The sequence below is a fragment of the Manacus candei genome, unplaced genomic scaffold, assembly GCF_025592945.1.
Source record: "Manacus candei isolate 608988 ecotype Guabito, Panama unplaced genomic scaffold, ASM2559294v1 h1tg000128l, whole genome shotgun sequence".
Lineage (NCBI taxonomy): Eukaryota > Metazoa > Chordata > Aves > Passeriformes > Pipridae > Manacus > Manacus candei.
Genome location: NW_026138176.1, coordinates 443,916 through 456,423, shown reverse-complemented (window position 1 = coordinate 456,423; position 12,508 = coordinate 443,916). Strand labels below are relative to the sequence as shown.

The 12,508-nt window shown below is 48.7% G+C and overlaps 3 protein-coding genes across 4 annotated transcripts in view; all 3 read left to right on the top strand.

Moving 5' to 3' along the window:
* Positions 1–12,508, top strand: part of LOC127462438 (feather beta keratin-like) — a 23,169-nt gene extending 10,661 nt beyond the window's left edge. Inside the window, exons 1-2 of one of the 2 annotated variants that reach the window (XM_051771059.1) lie at positions 10,742–10,776; positions 11,726–12,508. In XM_051771059.1, the coding sequence (XP_051627019.1) occupies positions 11,743–12,093 (351 nt within the window). In that variant the 5' untranslated portion in view covers positions 10,742–10,776; positions 11,726–11,742 and the 3' untranslated portion in view covers positions 12,094–12,508. Of the gene's footprint in view, positions 1–10,741; positions 10,777–11,725 lie in introns of those variants that run through there. The other variant, XM_051771057.1, reaches the window with a different exon arrangement.
* On the top strand, positions 2,671–3,006 carry LOC127462472 (feather beta keratin-like). The gene has a single exon (XM_051771106.1). It carries the CDS (start codon positions 2,671–2,673, stop codon positions 3,004–3,006), a length of 336 nt encoding a protein of 111 aa, XP_051627066.1.
* Positions 6,820–7,146, top strand: LOC127462416 (feather keratin 4-like). The gene has a single exon (XM_051771010.1). The coding sequence runs from the start codon at positions 6,823–6,825 to the stop codon at positions 7,144–7,146; it is 324 nt and encodes a 107-aa protein (XP_051626970.1). The 5' UTR covers positions 6,820–6,822.

The following is a 12,508-nucleotide window of genomic DNA, read 5'->3' as shown; positions in this document are numbered from 1 at the left end:
CATGTAAGGGGAAACAAGCCCCCGAATTTATCCCTGGGGATTTAAAATTCAGAAGGAGAACCCTGCCCTGGAACCACCCTCAGCCTCCACGACTTCGGGGAGAGGTTGTGCAGGACGACGAAAACTTTGTTAAATGAAGGTGCTTCTTTATATCTCAAGTATCATTTTATACCTTTAAGGGTCTTATCCATCATCTGCAAGGCCTGAAAGCATTAGAGACACAGTTCCTGAAGAGAGTGAAGATTGATCTGAAATCCATGTCCCCTTTGGATGTTCAGACTGGAGAAATGGTGCAATAACTCTGAATTTATGAGACTATTGAGGATTTTTCTATGCATTAATTAGTTCCCACATAAATTTTTTTTTTTTTTTTTTTGCAGGTGGAACCTTTTCTTGAAGCAGAAATTGCCTTGTTTTGTTTTCCAGTCTGGCTTCAGCCTGTCATTGCATGAGAAGCAGAATCTACCCATTAAAAATTCTTTCATCTTCCCAATTTACGGGTAGTTTTAATTTCTGGTACTTTTACACTGACTCTATTAGTGCCAGCATGAAATGACTCCAAGCACAGTCTAATAAAGATGGTTTTTTTTTCAGCTCCTCAGCAATTTTTTAGCTGGTGGCTGTCTGGGGATCTCAGATCCCATTAAGACATTCACTGAAACTCTCTGTGCCATTCCCAGTCTGACCCACTTCAAACCAGTTGTCGTGTTCACATCCTAAAAAAAACACTCAGGGGAGGTTTCCAAGCCTCTTGGGTGAGTTCTTTGAGCCAGCCTGGAGAGGGGATGTGGCCAGGAGACAGTTCAGGGTTTAAACTGAGGCACCACAGGAAACAGGAGCCCTGGTGCTGATCCGAGGGCTGGAGCAGCTCTGCTGGGAGGAAAGGCTGGGAAAACTGGGATTGGTCAGCCTGGAGAAGAGAAGCTTTGGGGTGGCACAATTGTCCCTAAATCCCACACCAGGCTCTGGTTCTTTCTCCCTGGATCCTGTGGGATCTCAGGTGTGGATGTGCTGTTTTAGCAGGGCCCTCCCAAAACACAGAATTCAGTCTGGATTGTTCTTACCCTTGGCTGGAGGCAGAGCTTTGTAAACACTGCTGGAGACAGGAATTTATTAAGGATTTAGACTCCTTTTCTTAATAAAAGAACACCTTGGAAGGATGAATTATGTATTATAGACATTCTTAGTGTTTTCCTTTATGACTAAAGTGAAACAGGCTGGAATACAAACTTTGTTGTGACTGAAAAGTGGCACTGGAATAAATTCAGCCCCTAATTCCTGAGATGAGAGAAACCTGTAAGACTGCAAATGTCTGGCAGAAGATAAGGAAATGAAAACAAGGTAATAAGCACTGAGGAAAAGGCATTTAATCAGTTGGAAGCGTTTTGCATGCGGGACATAATCGTTGGGAACTAATTTCATGTACAAAGGGTGTCTGTGCTCCCCAGGCCGTCTGAGATTCACTATAAAAACCAACTCCACTCAACTCCTTCCTACCACTTCTCTCCCCTCTTTCCTCTTTTGTGAACAAGGTTAGTTCAAATCTTCTTTTCTTTCTCTATTTGCTGGGTTCTTGCCTGTTAACAACCTTTTTTTCCCCACAGTTTTCTGCCTGTTGCTGAATTTGCTGGGGGAGGAGTTTTTCTGTTTAACAAGCTGGGGTTTGCTGTTAGAATTGCAGAATTTCTGGAGTCCTGGCTTGGCCATAGGGATCCTTGAACTGGTGATATAAATTTATTCAAATGTGGGATTTCAGACATGTTGAGTGACCTAGAAAATACTACTAATAATAAAGATTAACGAACTGAATGGGGAGAATAACTGTGCAAGGGGTTGGAACTGTGTGATCTTTAAAAATCCCTTTTAACTCCAACTGTTCTCTGAAAACAGAAGATCCAGTTCTATTTCCAGCAGAATTTTATTTCTCTAAGGGTATTATCCATCCTCTGCAATGTTTGAAATGCCAGCTGGGTTGCCAAATGTTGAAGTTGTTACAGAGTGCAGTGACACCTCCTGAAATGTAGAGAAATGGGATCATAATGTGAAGATAAAGGGAAAGAAGAGCAAAAATGAGGGAGACCAGACTGGGATGGGTGTGGGAATCAGTGGGCTTTGATTTTTTTGGTGTGATGGAACCAGGCACAGGGAGCATCCGGGGAATTCCTGGCTTTCTCTTAGGCAGAACATCTGTGGAAAAGTGTCTGGGAAAGCTTTCAAAAGGCCTCCCCTTCACGGATCCTTAATTACATCGGAATTTGTACCTCTTGTGTAGGCAGAGTTGGAGCCTTGAGAATAATTCCTCATTTCATCTTCCAGCTGTATTGAGCTGTGCCCACAGGTGCACTTGTGGGCAGGTGTTTCTCCTCACTATTGCTCCTGCCACGCTCTGAGTCCACGGGGCTGGGTCCTGGTGGTGTCTCTCCAAAGAGACAAAGCTGCTAAAACTGAAGTGACCACCCGGGCACCTTTGCTTCTGTCCCACTGCTGGTTCTGCCACTGCACCACCGAGAGCTGGGGGTTGGTTCAGCCTCTTCTTCCAACACCTCGAAGGGTTTGGTTTCCTGCTCAGCTCCGTTCCTGGAGGGATCCCAGGACAGCCCCTGTTCTGGTCACTGCTGTGAGCACAGTAACCCCCTCTCTGCCCCTGTTTCAGGTCCTGCAGCCCCAGCCATGTCCTGCTACGAGCGCTGTGCCCCCACCCCGCTGGCCAACAGCTGCAGCGAGCCCTGCGTGCGGCAGTGCCAGGACTCCACCGTGCTCATCCAGCCCTCGCCCGTGGTGGTGACCCTGCCCGGGCCCATCCTCAGCTCCTTCCCCCAGAGCACCACCGTGGGCTCCTCGGCCTCGGCCGCCGTGGGCAGCGCCCTGAGCGCCGGGGGGGTTCCCATCAGCTCCGGGGGCTCCCTGGCACTGGGGGGCTTTGGCTACCCCGGGCTGGGCGGGGGCTACAACCGGCCCTCCCGGCGCTCCAGCACCTTCCGCGGGGGCTTCTATGGGCCCTGTTAGCTCTGCCTGAGGGACAAGGCGGGAAGGAATCACCAGGAATTCCGAGTAACGGCCCAAAGCGGGACTGGGCTCACGGCCACAGCTTTCACAAGCAGCCTCAGACACCCCCAGCTCCACCCGAGGCAGAGCTGTGGGAATCAGTCGTTCCCTAAAATGAGGGGCTCCTCTCGTTTCGCTCTGTATTTCCAGTCCAGTCTGTGGCTCTGCTGCTCCTCAGTGCATTTGGTGCTACCTGCTGTAAAAGTTTAATCTGGAGAGGAGGTGGGACTTGATGCTCGAGGTGCAATCCTGCACTGAAAGGAGAACTCTGCCTGTGGGATGCAGCCCACAAGCTGTGCTGTTCTTCCCACACTGAGCCCTGATCTTCCCACACTGAGCCTGATGCTTCGCAGGATTTTAATCCACTCCTTGGTCTCAATAAAGTGTTGCTGTTGTGGCATCTCCAGTCTTCTGGTGGTTTTTTTCCTTCCCCTCTTATGAAACTTTTCCTGGGTGAAATTTATCCCTGAGTGGCCCCTCACTGGGCTGGGAAATTTGGGGCTGGAGAAGAGAAGGTGGTGAAGAGACCTCAGAGCCCCTTGCAGGGCCTGAAGGGGCTGCAGGGAAGCTGGAGAGGGATGTTCATCAGGAACTGGGGTGACAGGACAAGGGGGGTGGGTTCAGGCTGACAGAGGGGAGATTTAGGTTGGATACAGGGAAGGAATTCCTCCCTGGGAGGGTGGGGAGGCCCTGGCACAGTTTGCCCAGGAAAGCTGTAGTTCCCCTCACAGTAAAGATTTTTTTTCCCCAGTATCCACCCCTAAGCCTGCTCTCTGCCATTTTGAAGCCATTTCCTGCTGTCCTGTCACTACAAGCTCTTGCAAACAGTAAATCCCTGCAAGTAAATTGGTTCTGCTAAAATTAAGGACCTGAGATTTAAGTGAGATTTGCAGCAGTTGCTCAAAGAGTCAGTTTGGGGAAAAAACTGAAGAGATTATCACGTTGTGAAGATTCGGGGCATTCTAATAGCTTATATAAATTACTAAATCATTATTAAAAATATAAATTACTGTAAATTCTATAAATTACATTGCAGCAGCTTCAGTTGTCCCCAGTAGTTAAATTGCTGCCAGCAGTGAAATTGCTCCTGGTTTATGTACCAGTCTCACCCTGGCACCAGATGAAAACCCTTTCTCAAAGCTTCTTTCATCCCCGAGACCTGAGGATCATTTGAATGCCTTGTTCCCTCACAAGCCAGACTCCCAAGTCAACACAATGACACGAATTTCAATTCATGGAGTAATTTGTCAGCTCTTGGGGCAATTTGGTGCCTCCCCAGCCTGGCGTGGCAGCACCAGCTCGTTACACGAAGGGCTTTAATTGAGTGTGGGGAGTGTGAAAATCCCTCCCTGGTCCATGAGCTGGGGTTGGTGTGTCCCTTGGAGCACCCAAAGGCTCCCAAGCTTTTGGGTGAACCCTGGGTGCCAATTACCAAACTGGCAGAATATCAATGCAAACATTTCCAGGCTGGTAATGAGCCTTTTTTTTTTTTAAATATTATCTACCCTCCGAGACAAACTGTTTCTGTGCCCAGAGGGGAGAGTGAGGGAAAGGAAGCATTCCTTGGTCATCTCAGATAAAAGGGAGTTGAATTCTTTGGGTGAGTGACTTCACCTACTAGAAGGAATTAACTTTTTAAATATCTAAAAAGGCTGTATGTAGATAGTAGAGATTTTGAGGAAAGGCATGAAAAAGATTCTTTTTTTTCTATAGAAGAAGCTTTTACAAAAAAAGGAGAGAAGAATTTTCTCGCAGATAAAAGATGAGGATTTTAAGATTTTATAAAAAAATCAATATTTGGCTTAAATTTTTTTTAGATGAATTATAAAGACATTTAATAAAATAACTCAAGATTTTGAAGTTGCTTACCTGAATTAGTTTGTGAAGCCCTTTGAGTGATCTTGACCCACATACTTGGAGATTAAGTTATTATCCTGGTGATGGAGTTATTATCCTGGTGATGGGAGCACTGAGATCTCGTCACGTCCCTCCAACATTGGGGAGCCCAAAACTTTGCATGTTTGAGCCCCTGGTTAGAAGGTGGTGGGACCTTTGAAGTCCTTTGTTCTTCTGCAGCCCAGCCTCTGTTCAAAGCCTCTGTGCAGCTGGAGTTAATTCCTGTCTCTGCTGAGGGGCTGAGGGGAGACACCTGATCCTGGGCTCTGCATATTTTCCATCTCTGCAGGGAATTCCAGCAGGTTGGATTCCAGCCAGGGCTGGTCACTGCTGGCTGGGCAGCAAACCATGTCCTGGGAAATGGGATGAAGAAGTGCTGGGGGTAATTTGTCCTGACGCTGTCGTTTGGCTCAGACAGAGCCTCTAAAACCCAGCATTTGAAGTCCATCCTCAGTGTCCACATTCATGTTTAATTTGTCGTGATAATTGCTGCACATCCTGGCATTTCATGGTGACTTTGGCATGGAAATGATATTAAAATGTATGTTTGGGTAAAGAATTGCAGGTTTATGAGTGTTTGGATGGGCTGGGTTCATAAAACCGGGCTCAGCCCAAGCAGGAACGTGTTTTACTGTCCTTGCTCAGCAATTCTCACTGGTTTTAATTTTCTTCCAGCTTTGCAATACTCATGGAAATGTGCTGCTCTTCCTCAGCTGCCTGTTTGTGTGGGAAGGGCAAAATTGGGGAATATCTGCTCTGCATCTTGTCCTGTGGCAAAGCTGAGCCCTGGTTTGTGGGCTGAGCCCAGGCTGTCACCTCCGAGCTGATTGTTCACCTCCAGCAGCGAAGTCTTGGACTAAACATCACCCACACTCCCCTCAAGCAGTGTCTTAATGACTGAAATGGAGCCTAAAGTGTCCACTGGCCTCAGGAGGCACCATAATTGCTGCTCTAATTCACAGGAGTCACCACAGGCTTCCCAAGCAATTAAGTGGGTGCCCAGGGATGAAGATGAAAGGGGTGGGGATGTCACAGGGGGAGGGGAAAAGCAGAACAACACCAAGAGAGATTTGGGAACAAACAACAACAACAAGAGTCGATGGGTTTGGGGGGGTTTGCATGGAAATCATGGGCAATTAAGGGATGTCATGCATAATAAACACCTCTGGTCTGCAGGCAGCGGGACGTGCTATAAAAGCCTATAGAACACAAGCCCCTTCCATCCTCTTCTCTTGCCTTATTCTCCCAGGTGAACAGGTAAGTCTGAGCCTCCCCAGTGCCTTTTTAAATGCTAAACTGCCACTTTGATGGCTGCTTTTGTTTTATTTTATTTTTTTTTTGTTGCTGGTTGTTCTCGGTTCTTTATAAATATTGCTGGTTTCGTTGTTTTGCCTCCAGGGGAAATTGGAAACTTTGTACCGAAAAGAAAGGGTTTATTTATTTGTGCAACAGAGCATGAGGAGACAGGACTTGGAGGATTCTGGCAGTGTTATCTCTCAGAACAAGCAGATTTATGCTCCATTTTAGAGGATTTTTAGGACCACTGGGGGAGTGGGTGGCCACGAACCTGGTTGGCTTCTGCAGAGGGTTCTGGCTAAAGGCTGATTGGGCTTGGACAAACCTTCCATGACTGGCACCACAGTTCAGAGGCCTCACAGAAAATAAGAGAAACCTCTCAAATGTAAAAAATTGTGTAAAACGCCAGTTCCACCCGTGGGTTTTGCTGTGACAGGTGGTGTGACAGAGGTGTGACCTCCCCAGCCACCTCTGTAGGTGCCTGGACATCTCTTACCCTCTTAGGTGACTTCTGTGGACTCACTGCAGGTTTTAAAGGGTTTAACTTTCTTCCCTGTGTTTCAGCCCTGCCTCTGCCCCAGAGATATGTCCTGCTACGACCTGTGTGCCCCCTGTGCCCCCACCCCGCTGGCCAACAGCTGCAGCGAGCCCTGCGTGCGGCAGTGCCAGGACTCCACGTACGTCCTGCAGCCCCCGGCCGTGGTGGTGACCCTGCCCGGGCCCATCCTGAGCTCCTTCCCCCAGAACACGGCCGTGGGCTCCTCGGCCTCGGCCGCCCTGGGCAGCTCCCTCAGCTCCGAGGGGGTTCCCGTCTCCTCGGGGGGCTCCTCGGGATTGGGGGCCTCGGGGTCCCTCCGGCCCTCCCGGCGCCCCAACACCTCCAGGGGTGGCTTTGGGGAGCCCTGCTAGGGCGGGGGGGAAGCAGGAACGACCCCCAGCAATGCTGGAGCACGACCCGGCCATGGTGTCCAGACGTGATGCTGAACAGCCACGGCCCCGCCTGAATTTAGGGCTCGTGGGAGCTTTGCATCTCCTCCCATCGGGCCTTTGCTTGGCTTAGTCTTTGATCCTTCGTGTTTCTGAGGAAATATTTTGGTTGTTTCTGCTGCTGTAAAAATGGGGCTTTTTTTGTCCCAGTTCAGGGCAGCACCGAGAAAACAAACCCAGGATGAAAAGCCATATTAGCTCCTGTCTTGAATCCTAGAAATGTCAACTTACACTTCGTGCTTTTTTATTCTGCTTTTTTTGCTCTCATTAAAGTTATGTTGCATCACAACCCAAGTCTCCTGCTGTTTATTTGAAAAACTTTGCAATCTTTCAGCAAAAAGCTTGCTTTTTGCAGAATTTTCACTCAAGTTTATTCTGAGCATGAAATTCTTTCTCTTCCTCCTGGGCTGGAAAAGTGTTGGGGGGATGTGTGTCAGTCCTGGGTCTGCAGCTCCAAACAAGGAGGTGATCTGGCCCTTCCTAAATTACCAGTGGGAGCAAATTGAAATCAGGAACCTGGGACACAACTGCAGCCAAATGCAGGTGAGTTGATACCTCCTGGAGCACCTGGTAGGAAGAAATGACCTGTGCAAAGGGTTTATCCCAATTATTGCAGGCACAGCCCTGCTCCCAGGGGATGGAATAAATCCCACATTCCTCAGCCTCGGTGGCACCAAGACATTGCTCTCCCAGTGAGGTGGATCTCACACCCAGCACTAATTGCACTCTCCCAATTTGAAACATAATTAAAAATCTGCATTTGAAAAAAACAAATCCCTCAAACGCGTTTTAGAAATAAAGAAAACCTGCCCGTTTTGGGTGTGTTGTTTTGCAGAGGTTCTGGTGACTAAATAACTTCTTCCCTCGAGCAGAAATGAATTTTTGGTGTTGTTTTCCAGTTCTGTTCCCAGCAGAATTCCAGCACAATGACCACACCACTCGGGGTTCTTCGCAGGAATACTCCAGGTGTTCATCCAGGACTGAGCTACATTTATTTTTTGACAGAAAAAGGGAAATTATAAACTAAGATGCCAAACCAAACCTCAAACTTCAGTGACTTTACAGTTCTTTACAGCAGCATTTGAATAACATCAGCAATGAGCTGAGCTCCTTTCAGGTACCTTGGGGAGGACACAAATGCCTGGGCTGGAACACCTTTGCCCTGGGGGGAGTTATTTGGGCAGCAGAAGTGGGGAAGAGCAAATCACAGGCTCTGCCTGCACCAGGAACCCTCTGGGATCACAGGGACACCTAATTCTTTGTAACGAGCTAATTAATTACAATTCAGAAGGAACTGCAGGGGACACTCCTGCCGGGGAAGCTCCCAGTCCGTGTCAGCTCCTCCCCACGGGGATTTTGGGGTCACTTTTGTGCCTGGAGACTTCCCACGGGGTATTTACTGTGAGTAAAACCCCACTTCAGTTTTGATGAAGAATCTCTTGTTTTTTTTCAGAAGTTTAGTCACTCTCAGGTGTCTCAGGAGGATGTTCTCACATTATGCAAGAAGGTTTAATTATAATCTGAATACACAGGTCTGTCCTTGATTATAAAAGTCTGTGAACTTCTAATTTACTCACTTTAATTCATCTCAAAGCTGAGGCCATTAAAGCCATTCTGACTGTACAATGCAGTGGCTGGAGTCAGGACAATGTTTATTGTCATCATTCTCAAGGAAGGCTGAGGAAATCTCTGAAAATGGTGTTGCTGGATTTTTTTTGTTTTAAACTCACAGTCAGATTTTAAAGGTGTTTTGTGTTTCCCAAGCAAACCTTGGATGAAGGGAGAATAAAAAAAAATGGATGACAATAAACTGTGGATGCTGTTATGCAAATTAATTCCTCAAATAGCTGCTAAGGAGGAAATTATTTTTGAACCAGGCTGCTAATCCCTCAGAATATGGAGAAGCATGAGGAGTGGACAGGGCTGGGGAAGCTAATAACAGCCAGGGAAGTTTCTTTGTGAATCCCCTTGAAATATGAGATGGTTTAAACCAAACCTTGAGCTTTTTACATTGAATTTAAAATAAATAAAATAGCTGTGATTCCTGCAGCCAGAAACAATGACATAAATTTTACAGCCCAATTACTGCCCTGCACTCCCAAATCCTAAAGACAAGTCATTAAACAAGTGATATGGGAATTCAAATGTGGGTCACGTATCTTAAATTTGCACTTAATGTCACACTTTGCATTCTGGCTCTTTAATAAAGCTTCTGATAAACTTTGAAGTTCTCAGGAAGCTCTGACCAAGCCAAACGAGTTTCTGTTCCCAGGGGACCTTCCCAAAGACAGCCCTAATTTGGGGCTCATTTCCATGTCTCAGAGAGCAAATCCCCAGGACTGATCCCTGTGTCTGGAACTGCTCAGGGATGTTTCCCCTTCACCATTTATCCTGCAAGTCCCCCTTGGAGAAGAGGATCCAGCTCTTTGTGCTGCTGGAAAGTCACAGAAAAATCAGCTCCAAGGGACATTTTATAGACTTTTGACAATTCTCCAGCTGGGTCCACTGGTCTTTGACACATCAGAGCCAGACACTGCTGGGGAAATGGGTGTTGCAATAAAATTAGGATTATTTAGGTTGGAAAAGACCTCCAAGATCATCAAATCCACCCTGTGCTCCATCCTCACCTTGTCCCCCAGCCCAGAGCACTCAGTGCCACGGCCAGTCCTTCCTTGGACACCTCCAGGGGTGGAGAAACTCTCTAGGAAAGGAAAGATTCTTGGATGGAACTTCTGCCTCCACAGCTGGGTTTGGCAAAGCTTTACCTGCTGCAGAACTCCTCCTTGGGAACAAATCTCACCAAGCAAAGCAACCTTTTTATTCAACCTAAACACAGCTGCTGATATTTTGAGCTCTGAGATGAGAAGTGGATTTTTTCCATGAAGAACTCCAAAGAGATCAGGCCCAGGATTAGAGACCCAGGAAAGGTTTTGGGGGCTGTATCTGGGTGAAAACTGTGAGTGTTCTTGGCAATTTGCCTGTAAAATTGTCTCTCTTTTCCTTTCCTTAAAAGGAGGAATTTCTTGCTGGAGAGGGTGGTGAGGCCTTGGCAGGGGCTGCCCAGGGAGGTGGGGGAGTGCCCAGCCCTGGAGGTGTCCCAGGAAGGACTGGCCCAAAACTCATGGGTTCACTTCCAAAAGCAGCAATTGATGTTTTCCCCCAGGATTTACCTGGCAGAGGAGGGGACCAGGAACTGCATTATGCAAATGATGCTTAATCTCCTCTAATGACCCCAAGCAGATCCAGAGGGTTTTGAAGGCAGAACAAATCCTTCTGAATTAATCATTCCACTGTTCCCAGGAATTAGGCTGGCCCAGAATATTTCAAGATGAAACAGTCATGTGGTCAGATATACATGCCACAAGATAAGGAAGTGAAGGAGTAATAAACACAAATACTGAGGCAAAAAAACATGTAATCAGTAGTGGCTCATAAATCACTTCATGCACAAAGAGTGGCCTAAGTTGTTGGGCAACTTAAGGCTCGGTATAAAAACCTGAGCAACTCCAGGCTCTGCCAGACATTTCTCTTGCCTTCTTTGCTGTGAACAAGGTAAGTCTGAAGCCATTTATTCTCTCTTTATACAACAAACTATTGCCTTGATGGTTTTGTAGCTTTTCCTCACTCATTTGTGTCAAATTCAACCTTTTTTTCTCTGAGGGAGGAAGGGGTTTTGATATAAAAAAAGGACATTTTCCTGTTTCCTATGTTGGTGGTGAGTCATAATAATCATTAATATGCCAATGAGCCACGTTCACCATTTAGGGCTATTTATCAACTTTGGGATCCAATCAAGTTTTCAGGTCCTGCAGGTGCCCATGAAATGTCTCTCGTGAGTTCCTGGGTGTGTTCAGAGTGGTGTGACCAAGTTCCACACAGACCAAGTGTGGAGGGTTCAGCAGGTCAGCAGAACAGAATCCCAGAATGTGCTGAGCTGGAAGACCATGGAGTCCAGCTCCTGGTCCTGCACAGGCCCAGCCCCAAGAGTCCCACCCTGTGCCCCAGAGGATCAGCCAAACCCTCCTGGAGCTCTGGCAGCCTTGGTGCTGTGCCCACTGCCCTGGGGAGCCTGGGCAGTGCCAACCACCCTCTGGGGGAAGAACCTTTGCCTGAGATCCAACCTGAGCCTGCCCTGGCACAGGTCCAGCTGTTCTCTGGGTGCTGTCCCTGCTCACAGAGCAGAGCTCAGTCCTGTCCCTCCTCTGCCCCTGCCCAGGAATTGGAACTCCACTGAGGTGTCCCCTCAGTCTCCTCTGCTCCAGCTGAACACATCCAGTGCCCTCAGTGCCCTCCCATGGCTTCAAACCAAGGCCCTTCCCCATCTCTTTGCCCTCTGGATGCTCTGTAAGGGCTTCATCTCTTTCCTATATTGTGGTGCCCCTTAAGAACTCGGGTTCCTCCTCCAACCGCTCCTCACTCAGCTCCTGGAGGGATCCCAGGACAGCCCCTGTTCTGGTCACTGGTGTGAGCACAGTAACCCCCTCTCTGCCCTGTGTTTCAGGTCCTGCACCCCCAGCCATGTCCTGCTACGACCTGTGTGCCCCCGGCCCCTGCGGCCCCACCCCGCTGGCCAACAGCTGCAGCGAGCCCTGCGTGCGGCAGTGCCAGGACTCCACCGTGCTCATCCAGCCCTCGCCCGTGGTGGTGACCCTGCCCGGGCCCATCCTCAGCTCCTTCCCCCAGAGCACCACCGTGGGCTCCTCGGCCTCGGCCGCCGTGGGCAGCGCCCTGAGCGCCGGGGGGGTTCCCATCAGCTCCGGGGGCTCCCTGGCACTGGGGGGCTTTGGCTACCCCGGGCTGGGCGGGGGCTACAACCGGCCCTCCCGGCGCTCCAGCACCTTCCGCGGGGGCTTCTACGGGCCCTGTTAATGCTCTGTGTGAGGGACAAGGCGGGAAGGAATCACCAGGAATTCTGGAGCACCACCTGACGCCGGCCTGAGCTCACGGCCACGGTTTGCAGACGTGATGTTGGACACCCACGAGTTCCCCTGGAGCCGCCGGAGCTGTGGGAGCTCTGCACCTCCTCCAACCAGGCCTTCGCTTGTCTTCTGCTGTGCTTTACTTGGTGTTTCTGGTCAAATGTCTTGTCCTGCTTTTGTGTTTGTGTTTGATGACAGGGAAAACACGGAATTGTCAGGAATTGTCCTGCATGGCTGAATTAGTGCAGTTCACTTCACCACTGAAGAAGGAAGATTTCAGGTTGCTGAGTGTGTCACTGTGAGAGGGATGAGTGGGTTCTGTCCTTACTGGACCATAGAAATGTGTTCCTTACCTTTATATTCCA